The sequence below is a fragment of the Amblyomma americanum genome, chromosome 1 (genome assembly GCF_052857255.1).
Source record: "Amblyomma americanum isolate KBUSLIRL-KWMA chromosome 1, ASM5285725v1, whole genome shotgun sequence".
Lineage (NCBI taxonomy): Eukaryota > Metazoa > Arthropoda > Arachnida > Ixodida > Ixodidae > Amblyomma > Amblyomma americanum.
In genome coordinates, this window is record NC_135497.1 from 187,424,937 (window position 1) to 187,438,720 (window position 13,784).

Here is a 13,784-nt window from a genome sequence, read left to right on the forward strand (position 1 = left end):
AGTGAGGCTTTTACGCTGTCGCTGAAAACAAAACATTATTCAGGCCACTTGAAAATCAAACGGCTCACTAAAATACAGCATTTGGGCTGAATCTAACTCCCCGAGTCTGGAGTGAACGATTCTTGTGGTTGCCATGACTACAGAGGTTGCCTTTGCCCAATACAGTGCGGCACCGATTTCCTATACCGCAATTCCAGCGAAAATAGAAAATAGAAAGAAGATATGACTGTACTAAATTACTCACTCTGCGAATTAAAAAATTCCACACCAACACCGCCAACAGGCTTTGAATTGACAGAGTAATTTTGTAGAAGATTATTTTGGGCTGCAGCCAGTTCTTTGAAACCTCACTGAGCTGAAATCAGACTTCATTCTGGGAAACAAGGCTCAGGACTTGGGAATTCAACAGCCTTACTAGATATCATCTCTACATGTTTTGCCCTACATTCTGATAATCTGACATACTCGGGGCTGCTAATGAAAATGTTGACTGCGGCACGATGGTTGCCATTGGACCGGCGGCCACCCGCATGGCCCGTCCAGTGACCACTTGTTAGAGCACTAAACAGGGAGTTTCACCGAAGACTTTACACAGTTTTAAAAAATAGGCTTTTTGAGTTAGGAGACCGCTTTTTTTCAGCATAGCACTGTCAGCGGTGTAGCACGTTGTGGTGACGGAGAAGGCATGTGGCTCCCTGCTTTTCTCGTTCGCCTTGTGTATCTGGACACATGCGTGTAATGTGAGGGCTGTGCGGTGGCCATGAGACCTTAAAGGGTCCAAACTCACCTGCCTAATAGAAGTTCTTCATCCATACTCCTAACCGCCGCAGTGGCTCAGTGGTTATGGTACTCGGCTGCTGACCCGAAAGACGCGGGTTCGATCCCGGCTGCGGCGGTCAAATTTTGATGGGAGGCGAAGTTCTAGAGGCCCATGTGCTGCCCAATGGCAGTGCACGTTAAAGAACCCCAGATGGTCTGAATTTCTGGAGACCTTTAAGGTCTCAGGGCCACCGCACAGCCCTTACATTACACGCATGTGTCCAGGTACACAAGGCGAACGAGAAAAGCAGGGAGCCACACGCCTTCTCCATCACCACAACGTACTACACCGCTGACAGTGCTATGCTGAAAAAAAGCGGTCTCACGTGAAAGAACCCCAGGTGGCCAAAATTTCTGGAGACCTTCACTACGGCGGCCCTCACAGCCTGAGTCGCTTTGGGACGTTAAACCCCATAAACCAAACCATCCATCCTCCAGACTGCACAAACTACGTCTTCCCCGGGAACTGTTACCCTAAGAACTAGCGCTTTAAAACAGTACATAATTCACAACAGGTTGCACAGACAAAAAAACGTTAGCCCGGAGTACGGTTCCGGCCACCCCCTCTCCCAGACAGTGCATTTTGCCCTCCCTCACCCTCACCTCATCACCGTATCTTCCTACCCTCGCCCTCACCTCATCATGTCTTCCCTCCCTCACCCTCACCTCACCATGGCTTTCCTTTATCATCCTCGTCCTCACGAATTTTCATATGCCCATCCTCCCTCACCCTCACCTCATCGAGTGAAATCCACATGAGGAGAGGATGTCCTCATGGGGGCGAGCCCTCACGAGGATGCCCACCTCTGGATATAACGAACTCGCTAAGCAGACTATCCATTAGCTTGTGCTGAGTTATAAAATTTGACAGAAGAGTTTCATGACGATAAAGCACAAACTGATCTGAGAGGAACGTCAATGGGCGACCGCAGGTGAGACAATGCATAGTGCTCCAGCGCCGTCAGCGCACTTCTGTTGCTTTCGCTCTTGGAACGCGCTAGCACATGGCACTACAACAGTTCATGCTCAGAAACAGCGAAAAATGATAGGGCATAGCAAAAATGAAATGGCACAAGCAGTGCGCGCTCATCTCCGCCGTGTGGTTACTCGTGTGATTCCGGTGCCGATAGCTCTTGTGCGTCGGGAGCAGGGACGGTGAATAACGCTAGCGACGCAAGGCAAAGAGTCAGTTTCTTGGGGCAACAGCGGCGGGCAGACCGAGAGAGGGAATATGCGGGAAAAAGCATGTGCCCTCGTGGCCGGTCTACAGCGGCGGCGCAATTGCGCGTGCTCTCCTCTAGCTCAGCCGCGATGCCCTCGCCTCTCCCCTCTCCCCACCCCACTCATAGCAGCATTGCACGAGCCGTGGCAAAGGTGGCAGCAGCTGCTGCAGCATTCGTGCTATGGGGTTTTATGTGAACATTTTCACGGTGATTTCACCTCATTTATTTATTATTTTGGTTTCCATTCTGCATTGTCTTTTCAGGCCTTCTCGTGAAAGCTGCATGTAACGAAAAATCCCGGACTTTTTTCAACTTTCCAGGTTTAACTAAATATGGGTTAACAGAAGTGCCCCAGAACAAGATATGAGAGTATGCTATGTGTGTCCTAATGAAAACAGCGACTATAATGGCCTTTCAGCAAGAGGGTAATTGCAAATAGAGCATCAATGTCATTGGTCTAGCTTTCTATTTCACCGTCTCTTTTCCCTTCTCCATAGCTACCGATATTTTGCTCTTGTTTTCTGATTCTTGCTTTCCCTTCGGCACCAAACACATTAAAGGTGCCCAGCTCGGTAGTTGCGTTTCTCTCTCACGCCGTCCACAACACACCTATCAACTCTGCAAGCGTAGGGTGTACTACGCGCCTTTTTGTCCGCTGCAGGTAGTGCACACACAGTGCTGATATCTGGCCATCTCTGGGCTGTGCTACATGTGTTGAGATGCTATCTCAGTTGAAAATTTGGCAACAAAATTTTAAGCCTCAAGGCAAAGAGCGGGCATTCTCTGTGCATATGTGCCTTTTTGTCTGCCCGAGGCAACGCGCTGCATGTGATGAGTATGCGGCGGTGCGATCTGGCCATGTCAGATCTCTGCGCTGAGCGCATTCAGGCGAGGAGGTGTCCTCCCTTTTCTGCACTGGCAAAAAGCTTCCTCCCTAACAAAGCTCACTCCTGAAAGGCAGCTTCCCTGCACTTTAGTGCAAAGGTCTGTTTCAGTAGTTCTTTCCTCGACAGAGCTATGCGGATGCCCCGTGAGCACCATTGCACAGGGTTGCTATGGTCCGTGATTCCTGTCAAAGTTGTCTTCACCAAAGCACATCCGAAACAGTTTGTCGTCAGCGGATTTTTTTTATATTGAGCTCTGTGGGAAATGAACCAAATTGTTTTAAATTGTTATTTTATCCAAGAGTTCATCTTAATCATTGTTTATAATTTAACACAACAATTTATATTAAATTTGACAACTTATGTAGAGCATTAGATGCCATGTGATGGACAGTATTCTTGCTCAGGTCGTATGTAATTAGCATATACAGGAGACTCCTGTTAAGATGAACAATGTGAAAACATTTCGTTGGTTTCCCATAGAATCAATGTAAAAAAAATCAGCTAAGATGAGCCATTTCACGTGTCCTACAGTTAAGATGACTTGCTACGACGTACGGCGGCTCTCCACAGTGGTACTCTGGGAGGGTCCACGAAGCACTCTTGAGGAAAGCTATAGAAAAAAAAAAATGAAAGAGCGCTTCTTTGCAAGAAAACGTACCCTGCAAGGTAGCTTTCCCACACTTTCGCTTTAAACTAGGGGGAAGCGTTCTTGTGTGTGGGTGTGGGTAGGGAAGGCAGAACTATTTCAAGCCAGGCTGCATGCGGTGCAGCAATCCAGCATAACCAGACCCTAGCGACGCATGCATACCATGCGCTGCATGTTGCCTTTGGTGAACAAAAAGCAGGGGTGCAAGAGCTGAAGTAGACATTGGAGCAATTTATGGAGCAGAAAAATCCAAATCTGGAGCACGTTACTTGGAAAGAAAACTCCATTTTGGAGCACCAAAGTCCAGATTTGGAGCAGATGACAGGGAAAAAAATCTCTATTTTGGAGAGCACCAGCACTATTAACAGAAAAGAAAGCTTACTTTTGGAACAAAAAAATGGAGATGTCAATATTAGAGCAGTTATTTAAAATTAACTCCAGCAATGCAACGAAGCTACAAACCATAGCACAAAGGAGGTTCATTTTTTTTTTTTTTTCAGGTTCCTTGCATAAAACTATGTTAGGTGCAAATGTTTTAGCTTCAGTGGGCAAAGTCCTGCAAATGTGTCCAATGAATTCTGCAGAAACCCACACGGCTGATGTCATTTTGTACAAACCTGCAAAGCAGGTTGATCCAAAGCCTAGAATATTATAGAACCAAGCAAGAGAACACAAAACATACAAGAAAAGGTTGGTATAAATACTGCAACTTTATTTGTACTTGAAGACAAGCGGGACCTGACTAGACTAGAAGTGCATACACAAATAACATCAGACTAGACTAGACTATGACAAGATACTTGACAACACCAAACCGCTTTTGCACGGCTATGTATAACCTCACGAGCAGAGTACATACCTATGTCTAGTACAGATGCGATTAACATGACATCAATGCTTTGCCTCCCTGGACATTAGCTTCTCCAGTTCCTTCAGTTCATTAAGTGCCTGCTCAAGGTTTGCACTTCCTTTTGTTAATAGAATGCGGCCACTTTCCACCTTATTCAAGTCTTTTTGCTTGATGCCTGAGTTGATCATTTCCTTGGCACTAGTGAACAATGTCTTGCTGCTCACCACTTGGTCTTCCAATTTTCTTTTTCGTGCTTCAAGAGTAGGCTGCCATGAGGTAGCATCTTCCGTTGCCTTTCGTTTGCCTGTGTTTTCTTCGACACTCATCCTTTTGTGCGTATTTCACACGAGACTACTTCACACTCCTCAAAAGGTCAAGGCTGAGAGGCACCTTGCTTGTGTCACCATCATAGCGCTGAAGGAAACTTTTAACATGGAGCATTCCATTAATACTAGCAATGTTTAGAGAGCTCCGTCCATCTAGGAGGTGCTTGTTTTCGCTGAAGCCTCATTCTAGGTCGGCATTGCCGTGGGGTAAAGAAATAAGTGCTTTTGTGAGTTTTGAAAGCAGGGGATATCTCTGTTCACCTGTTATTGTCTTCAAGCGAAATATCCTCGCCCAGTAGTCATCCACCCTTTCTTCCAAGTGCAGGCAGCCTTTGTCATCATCAAACTTCAGCAAGTGCCATTCATCAACGACCGACAACACCTGATCATCAGTAAAACTTGAGGCAGCTGACCCGCAATATAGCGCAAGGACCGCACCTCTTGCTCAGAATCTTCATACTGTAAGGCAAGAAACCTTGCATGCATGATCACTTTGTTAGTAAGAGGGAGCCTCTGAAGCACTGCCTTTGAACAAGCAAGGTAAGATTGGGGAGCTCCAGGGTGGAACATTGTTTTCTCTGCGGGGTCCCAGCTTCCCATTGCTTTCTCTGTGTCGAAGACAATTTCCGGCCGCGCCTTCCAGAGGGATGGATGCACTGTCGAGGTTGTGTTTGGTCAGGTTTTCTGCACTCTTGTTACAAAACACATCCCTTCGCAAAACTTGGCTCAAAACTCAGTGCATTAATGTCAGAATCTCATCATAAAGGATATGTAGGAGTGGCTCCTGCCTTTGAAAAAAGTTCTGGAACCCGCTAAAGAGTTCTGCAGCAATTTTTAGAAACAGCGCCTTTGCGCAAAGGGTCTTGCTGCTAAAAGCTGTGGCAAGTCTGTTGTGTTGGGTCTGGGCATCTGGTCGCTGTCTACCAGTGTTGTTCTCTTAAAAAAAAAAAAAGAATTTCAGGAAAGTGAACTGTTCTTGCACACGGGCTAGAGAGTCCTGTAATGTCAGCCAGCGGTAAGAGACATGTCTGGCACTATTGCCAATATTTCTTTGTGTTCCTTCAGGCCCTCAGCATGCACAGGATGCTTAAAGTAATAGTAGACATCCCTCACAAGTTTCTCGACATCAGAGCAAAACGAATCAAAGCCCTTTGAAAATGCATTGTGCACTTTGTGCAGATTGCATTCCCCAACATCAACTAGATTTCGGTTAATCTTTTGTTTAAGTTTTGACTTCACACTCTTCATGACATTGGGGCCGTCACTAACAGTGAAGAAACAAAGTAGTCCTTGCTTTGGTAGCTCCATTAGAGCACCCTCTATGCAGTCTACAATTACCGTATTTATGTGCATAATTTGCGCACTTTTTATTCAGAAATTAGGGCTCTAAGAAGGGGGTGCGCAAATTACGCGAGGATTTCGCGAGCGCGACTTAAAAAACTCCACAAAGGTCATAACGTGCAATATAGGTATAGTGTATGTTGCTGCGTATACGTCAGCACCCGGAGACCCGCACCCTACGCCGGCCGGCCCCCGAAAAAAAGTTCACTCTAAATGAAAGGGCGCGCACCCCCTCCCCCCCCCACTTGCGGGATGGCATGAAGGTGCATGCACGAAGCTGAATAAGACGCTAAAACAGCGTCATCGCTTGCGGCCCAGCCAATTGTTCGGCAGTTCCGGATTTCGTAGGTTTGCTTTCGCAACTTCGTCCGGTAAAGCAACCGCGAATCAATAATCAATAAATCAATTATCACACCACACAATTCTTTAACAGTACCGTACGAGCGTCGACCAAACTGCTTGTCGGCGCTTATCACGGCGCAGAGCTGAGAAGCCAGCGAGAATAGCCACGTGCGCACAAGTTTTCCGACACAACGATTGTCGTCTATGGGCAAACTTGTGTGCACACGGTTTTTCTCGCTGGCTTCGCAGCTCCGCGCCGTGATAAGGCACTGACAAGCAGTTTGAAACTTGCCGTATAGTTGTGATATCCCATCGCAAGACACGACCGAACAGCCAAACACAAGCCGTCAGAGCCACCAAGAAAAGCGTAGCCGGCAGTCAAGTCACATGCATCAGCCAAACAAACAGCGGTGTTGGCTCTTCAATCAGCTGCCGATCCTCCCTGGAAGCGCTGCTGGCCGTTCCGAGTGGCGATGACGCTGGTGCCACCGCGATTGTAACAGCGGCCCCTGACACCACCGTGAACGCCCAGTGCGCAAAAGATTCAAAAAGCCTTCCGAACAAACACACGGAATAGCCGAATGCTACTGGGTAGAGCCATAAGGTAGAGCCCGCATGCATGATGGGGGTCTAGCGCAGCACGATGCGTAAAATATGCGAGTAAAAAATTCTTTTTATAAACCGGGGTGGTAAGTTAAGGGTGCGCAAATTATGCGAGGGCGCAAATTATGCGCGTAAATACGGTATATCTCCACTGGCATGGCCGAGGTTAAAAGAGTTCAAGTGTTCAACTACAACCTGTTGCACACTCTCGGAGAAATATCTGACCACCACATCTAACTGCTGCACACACTGCTCCGGTTTTGGTCCTTCATCGATTATTAAAGAAAAAAAAATTTGCACGACACAACTCTGTCACAATTTTTGATTTTAAGTGAGGCCCCAGACCATCTGAGATGACATAGGAATGCATTGCCAGTCCACAGGTGAAATTCTTTGCCACATCGGTGTCAGGAAACATCTTTTTATAAATGCATGCTGCTGTGTTGCCCCACGAGTAGGGAATGCCCTTTGAAACAACTGACATTGCAAATATGGCTTCAGGGTGAACCGACCAAGAGGCCTGTTGCAACGGAGGGCTTTGCTCGTCCTTGACAAAGCCATCTCACAGACCGTGTCAAGTACCGGCTCGCCGAAACTCGAACGAATTTTGCTGTCATTTCTGAAGGAGTGATAAGCATCCTGTAGCCGCTGGATGTTTCTGTCATTCCGCCACTTAAAGCTGAACTTTCCGAATCCTTCTTTGATGGGATGGCCGGATTGGGCTGGTCGGTTGCTCCTCGCGAGCGGTGTCCGCTGATGTTACTCGGAGTGGATGGCAGCGGACCTTCACAAGAATGCTTAGAGAGCTTCACTGCAGCAATTCGTTTGTGGATTTTAAGCGCATGGTGTTCGGTGTTGTTCGACACAAATGTGAAAAGCTTCAAGGTGACTGGAATACCATACCAGATGGACAGCACCGAAGACTACTACGTACGGGAAGGCGCCCATGAGTCGAGCTCTTCAAGTAGCTGCCAGATCGAAAGCGATGAGGAATTACCTTGAATAAAGTATGTGCGGTCATTTAACAGTGTTTACATTATTATTTCGAACAGTCACAGCAACAGTGCAATGTTTCTGCGGACAGATATAGGCCTGACACGTGTAAGAGCCGCACCCTGTCAAAATCGCAGAAAAGAAAGTGCGGCCCTTACACGAGTATATATGGTATTTGTGAGTGTTTCTTTTGTAAACCAACACTGTGTTTAGTAAGTAGCCAATTAATTACCAGACAGCATCCTCAGAGCCATGTCATCACCAACAACTGATATATAATAAAACCTCATTTATTCAGACTTCAAGGGAGTGCAAAAAATCATCTGAATTAACCGAATCTCGAATTACTGAAAGGAATTAGTCAAAGGATAGTATGTACCATCTAGCCCGAATTGTCGTTCTTTTAGTCCCCACAAAACTGCCAAAAACCATTCGCGTGAAAGTGAAATTTATTTTGTGGGAACCTGGACAATTGTCTGTCCCCTTTTAAGACGAAAACTGCCCGACAACAGCGATTTTTGGCAGTTCCATCAAATGTTTTAATTCGTGCACGCTATTGGGAGCGGCAGAAGCTGCTCCACAATGGTAAAGTTCTCCGCGGCCTCTTTCAGTGTCCAAAACGGTAGAGCTGGAGCTTCTTCACATGTGGCGTCGCATGTGAGAAGGCTTCATCGCACAAACAATGAACAGCATGTGATGAGCACTGAGTTTCTGCGCGCTAGAAGAACGGGAATACCATGCGGATGAAAGCGAGGGAAGCGCACACCGGCGCCGGAGTGGCAAGATGCCTTCGACAAATAAACAAAAAAAAAGATCAGCAACAAGGCAATCATCGTACTAACGGTGTGCGTTTTGGCTGGCGATGAAGCTCCGAAAACGAAACTATCCGGCCAAACTCTTGGCCTATCGATGGGAACCTGCGGACTATCAACATGCTTGTGTTTACATGCAGGTCGGAGGGTGCGGGGGAGAAAGCCTGATGCTTCGGAAGATGACCACCAAGGCTGCGATTTGTGGCAGTGCGTCGTCGACTCGACATGGGGGGGTCATGACATTGGCTGGATTGATATTCTGTCGATGACGACGCCGACACATCGGAACCGTGCACAGAGGAGGGCATCGTTTCTGAAGTGCGGGACGAGAGTGACGTTGAGGAATCAGATGAAGATGAAACTTCAGAGCCAGCACCTATAAGCGCACTGTAGCTACATAGAGCTACATGGAGCTACATAGAGTGCCCCAGACAACTTGTCTATGCCAAGGGCCTCGGCGATAGAACGTTTCTGTTTAAATAAACTGGAAACCTTTCTCACCGGACCTCCACTGCAAAAACAGACGTCCATCACGGACTTTTTCGCAAAGAAATAATTTTGTTCTTTGACAAGCAACTGTCTTTAAAGCTGTGGTCCACTTACTACGAACTTCGGGATATAACGAATGCACGCCGCGTGACACTCATGTTCATTATAAGCGGGCTTGACTGCATCAAACAGATTTGATTCGTATTCAAAATTAAGAATATCTGTGCACCCTACATGTAATATAAGTAATAGGGGAGGTTCGAACCTTCATATACTTGAAAAATATACTCACTTGTAGAAACAGTAACCAGCTGCAACCACTCCAAATACAGCCACTGCACTGCAACCTGCTACCAGTGCTGAAAAAAATAAGAGGGGGAATAAAATTGTAAAAAAAAAATGCAGTTTCAGTTCGCCTGTTCTCTATCGCACTCAATGAGCATTGTTAGTGCTAATGATGACTTCACGCACTAGCTTCGGAACCTTCCGAGTTGCTTACAGGCATGCCACATGTCTGAATACTGGAGTTTTGTTCTCGACATAGTTTTCTTTTTTCCCTGCAAGGCTGCATTTCTTTTAATGCGCTACGAAAACTCACTGCCTAGTAATGACCATTTCACCGATCGACTTCAAAGACTTCCGCGTTGCTTATGAACACGTTGCATCATCTGGCTTGTAGTTCAGCAACTGAAGTTTCGTTTTCTACGTGTTTTTTTTCCCCGCAAGGCACCCTTTTTTTAAATGCGCTCCAAATATGTGATGGCTAAAGTCCCTTGGCTTCTTCCACAAGCGCAACGCGCGCTCCCAATCGTCGCAAATCTGAGGACTCTGCGATCGATTTTAATGACGACCTGAGCAACAGTGAATTTGAAGATTCTACCTTCTCACTGGGATTCAGTTCTGACATCGGCAACAATGGAAACCAACTTAGAACACAGATGCGTGCGCCAGTGCCTAACAATAAGATTTTCAGTTATTGTTTTGTAGCCAGAATACTATTCAAGATACAACTTCGATGTTTTCCCCAGATAGTGGCCAACAGAGTACCAAATACCAAACATTTTGCACATCTTGGAAAATTATAACATTTTTTTTTTCTTTTTAGAAACAAGCGTGTCTTTACAAAATTTTCGTAAAATCTTGTTACTGGCAAATAAAATTTTCTGTTGCAACGCGCAATTCGTTATTCAAACTTATAGGCCTAAAAGCACAAATATTTAACCTTTTTTTTTTGTATATTGCATAAAATTTTTAATGCGAAATTTTTTACAGACGCTCAACCATATCACAAAGAAACTGCCAGTGAAATAATTTTCTTTGTCACTACAGGATGAAAATTACCAAAGTCAGCATTTTTCGCTTTCGGTGCATCAATCTGAAATAGAGTCGTCATGTACCATTTCATAGTTTTGTTGCTACGTTTTATACGCCCAACACAAGCTATATGACTATGCTATATGACTGGAAATTCCCAAATTTATTTAAAACATTTTCTTCTTCTAGGAATCTAATGACACATCAAGGATCTAAAACTTCGTTCTGCCTTAGAAGTAATCTGAGGTCTAAAGAAATACACTGGAAGTAAAATTGCATCCAATGCTTTTGCTCTTAGTTATAAAGTTTTGTGCATGAAGAAAGGACACAGCTTACAGCAAGCTCGTCTCTGCATGCTTGACATGGGGTTTTTTTCATGTTACATTAGTATGAAGTTTTTTGTAAGGTGTGTGTGTCCAATGCAAAGGTGGCATAAAGTCGCTTCAATAAAGTGATCTTGGTGTCACAGTATGCACTACATTCTCCTAAAAGGGTTTCACAAAGTGGAGCTTCTTAATTACTTCCTTATTCCACATGGACTGCCATTTACATTTCATTTTACTATGCACTAACTTCATGCAATTCCTTTGGGGCACGCTCACTTGCTTGATTTTGCTGTTGGAGCTCGTGTGGCTATGCGCAAGCTTTCTCATTACCATTGTGACTTGGGATCCGACAGAGACTTGTCTCGTTTTAGTGTTGTCATTGGCATACAGCAAAACCCTGTTGATATGTTTTTTGAAAAATGCAGGGAAAAAGATGCACTACGCGGGGAAACGTATGATTCAAACCTCCTAATTACGAAAAATATAACTGCTGAATGAGGTAAGCTTTTGAACTGACACTTTCAATTCATACAAATGTCGATTTGCATTTCGAGCAGCTCCTTTTCTGGCACTCGAAGAATTCAGTCCGCATTTTCGTTGTCCTTGGTGCAGACGAAACTTCACATCCGCTCCACCAACGGCAATGGCGAAAGCAGCCTAGATCTATTTCACGTTTTTTTTTAATACTTTGCCTCCTTGCACCAATGCAGTGAGGAAGCCACTGCAGTGGCTGACTGTTGCATTGTTCTTGCTCTTCATGCTGCGCCTCTCAGGCCCGGCCTTGTCTTTTGTAAGCACATTGTTGTAGTTCTCAAATGTTTTGCCCTCTAGCCCTCAGGCCCTGCAAAGAAACAGCTGCATTTCTCCTCTTCGTATCACATCCCCGCTGCAACGGCACACTGATGTTACAACCGTTAATTATTAGATTCTCCCCTTTACACCTACACACTGCAGAGAAGCTACCATGGCAATAGACTGTAGCTGCATTGCAGCTCTGCAAGTTGTGTGCACCCAGCTTTGGTTTACTCATGCGTTTGGTCACTTAATGTATTATACTACGAGCATTTGTCAAGGGACACTGGTAAACTGCTATTCATCACGTGAGAGTGCCTGCCGAAATGCACTCCACCACGTTCTTATTCTCCTATTCATTTCACTCTTGAGGTCCGGATCTGCGGTCACCACCGACCTTCAGTAAATGTAGTATTCCCTTACTATTTCTCACCACCGACCTTCAGTAGATGTAGTATTCCCTTACTATTTCCAATGCTTCACTACTTATTGTAAACTGTTGTTACCATCCAAGACTGTTGAATATTATTTTAGATTTTTTCATATCAATTTTTAGATCCACCATTCTGCTTTGCCTGTCTAGGTTTTCGAAAACACTTTTAAATAAGCCCCCAAGTTACATAGCTATGCAATGTCATAAAAAAATTGGAGACTGCTAAGGAATTCTCCATTAACTTTTATCCCCTGCTTTTCCCAATCCAGTCCTATGAATACCTCCGGTGTACACGCGCTGAATAATACTGATAGGATCATGTCTCCTTGCTTGACAACCTTCCTGAATGGCATTTTATCAATTTACCTGTAAAGGACTTTGCTCGCTGTGCAACCGCTATGGACATTTTCCAGTACCTCTACATATGCCTCTTCTACAATCTGGTTACGCAATGCCTGCATGACCGCTGAGGTTTCTACTGACTCAAATGCATTCTCATAAAATATGAAGGTTATATACAAAAGTGGGTTATATTCCACATATTCCTCTATCCCTTATTGATGGGCCGCCGCCGTGGCTCAGTGGTTATGGCTACTGACCCGAAAGACGTGGGTCCGATCCCACCCACGGCAGTCGAATTTCTATGGAGACGAAATTCTAGAGGCCCGTGTACTGAGCGATGTCGGTGCACGTTAAAAGAACCCCAGGTGGTCGAAATTTTTCAAGCCCTTCACTACAGCGTCCCTTATAGCCCGAGTCGCTCTTGGACGTTAACCCCCATATACCATATATACTTGCGTAATGAACCCCCACCCCCACTTTTGTAGGCTAGAATTTACTCTTTCTTTTTCCGCCTTAGTCTTTTTGTAGCGTAAAACCTTGTAGCGTAACCTCGCGTAAAAAACGCACGCCTGACCTTCAGGGTGGGTGTCCAGCATGCTTGCATTATCTCGCCACGATTGGCCGGCGCCGCCGGCTACCACAAAATTGCTGGATTGCGTCAAAGTGAATGATGCTAAGCACCAGCGGCATGAAAGCGTCTGTACCGTGCGCATTTGTTGATGACAGAAGGACGAACAGAGGTATGATATGAAATCTCGACCCTTTCAAAAAAATCTGTTAAAAAGTATTTTTCCCGCGTAATGAACCCTCCTCCCCACACCCCAAACTGTTGTCAACTTTTCTGGAAAAGGAGTGGGTTCATTACGTGAGTATATATGGTACCTTATTGATGGTGTGAATATGGTCTATTAAGAAGCGTCTCTGAAAGCCAGCGTGGTCTTTCAGCTGACTTATGTCTATGGTTGTTTTAATTAGATCAGTGATTACATTAGTAAATACCTTGTAAACAACAAAGAGTAAGCTAATTGGTCAGTAATCTTTTTCGAGCCCTTGACGTCCTCCTCCTTTCTGCACTTAGTCCAAAAAATGGTACAGGAAATGTGTCAGCAGATGGTGACCAACATTTTTATTGTCAACAAATGACAGAGTACAGTCCAGCCCACATATAACGGCCCCACTTGAGACGAACTTTCGCTTATAACGAACGAGACCTGCGCGACCGTCAAAATATACATTATTTCACTGG

The 13,784-nt window shown here is 45.3% G+C and overlaps 1 protein-coding gene across 4 annotated transcripts in view; it reads right to left on the bottom strand.

The window, feature by feature from the left end:
• The window catches only part of LOC144114374 (uncharacterized), a 68,949-nt gene that overhangs the window by 34,420 nt on the left and 20,745 nt on the right, over nucleotides 1–13,784 (bottom strand). For all 4 annotated transcript variants that reach the window (XM_077648066.1, XM_077648068.1, XM_077648065.1 and 1 more), the window contains exon 4: nucleotides 9,624–9,690. In XM_077648066.1, the coding sequence (XP_077504192.1) occupies nucleotides 9,624–9,690 (67 nt within the window). The remainder of the gene's footprint in view (nucleotides 1–9,623; nucleotides 9,691–13,784) is intronic.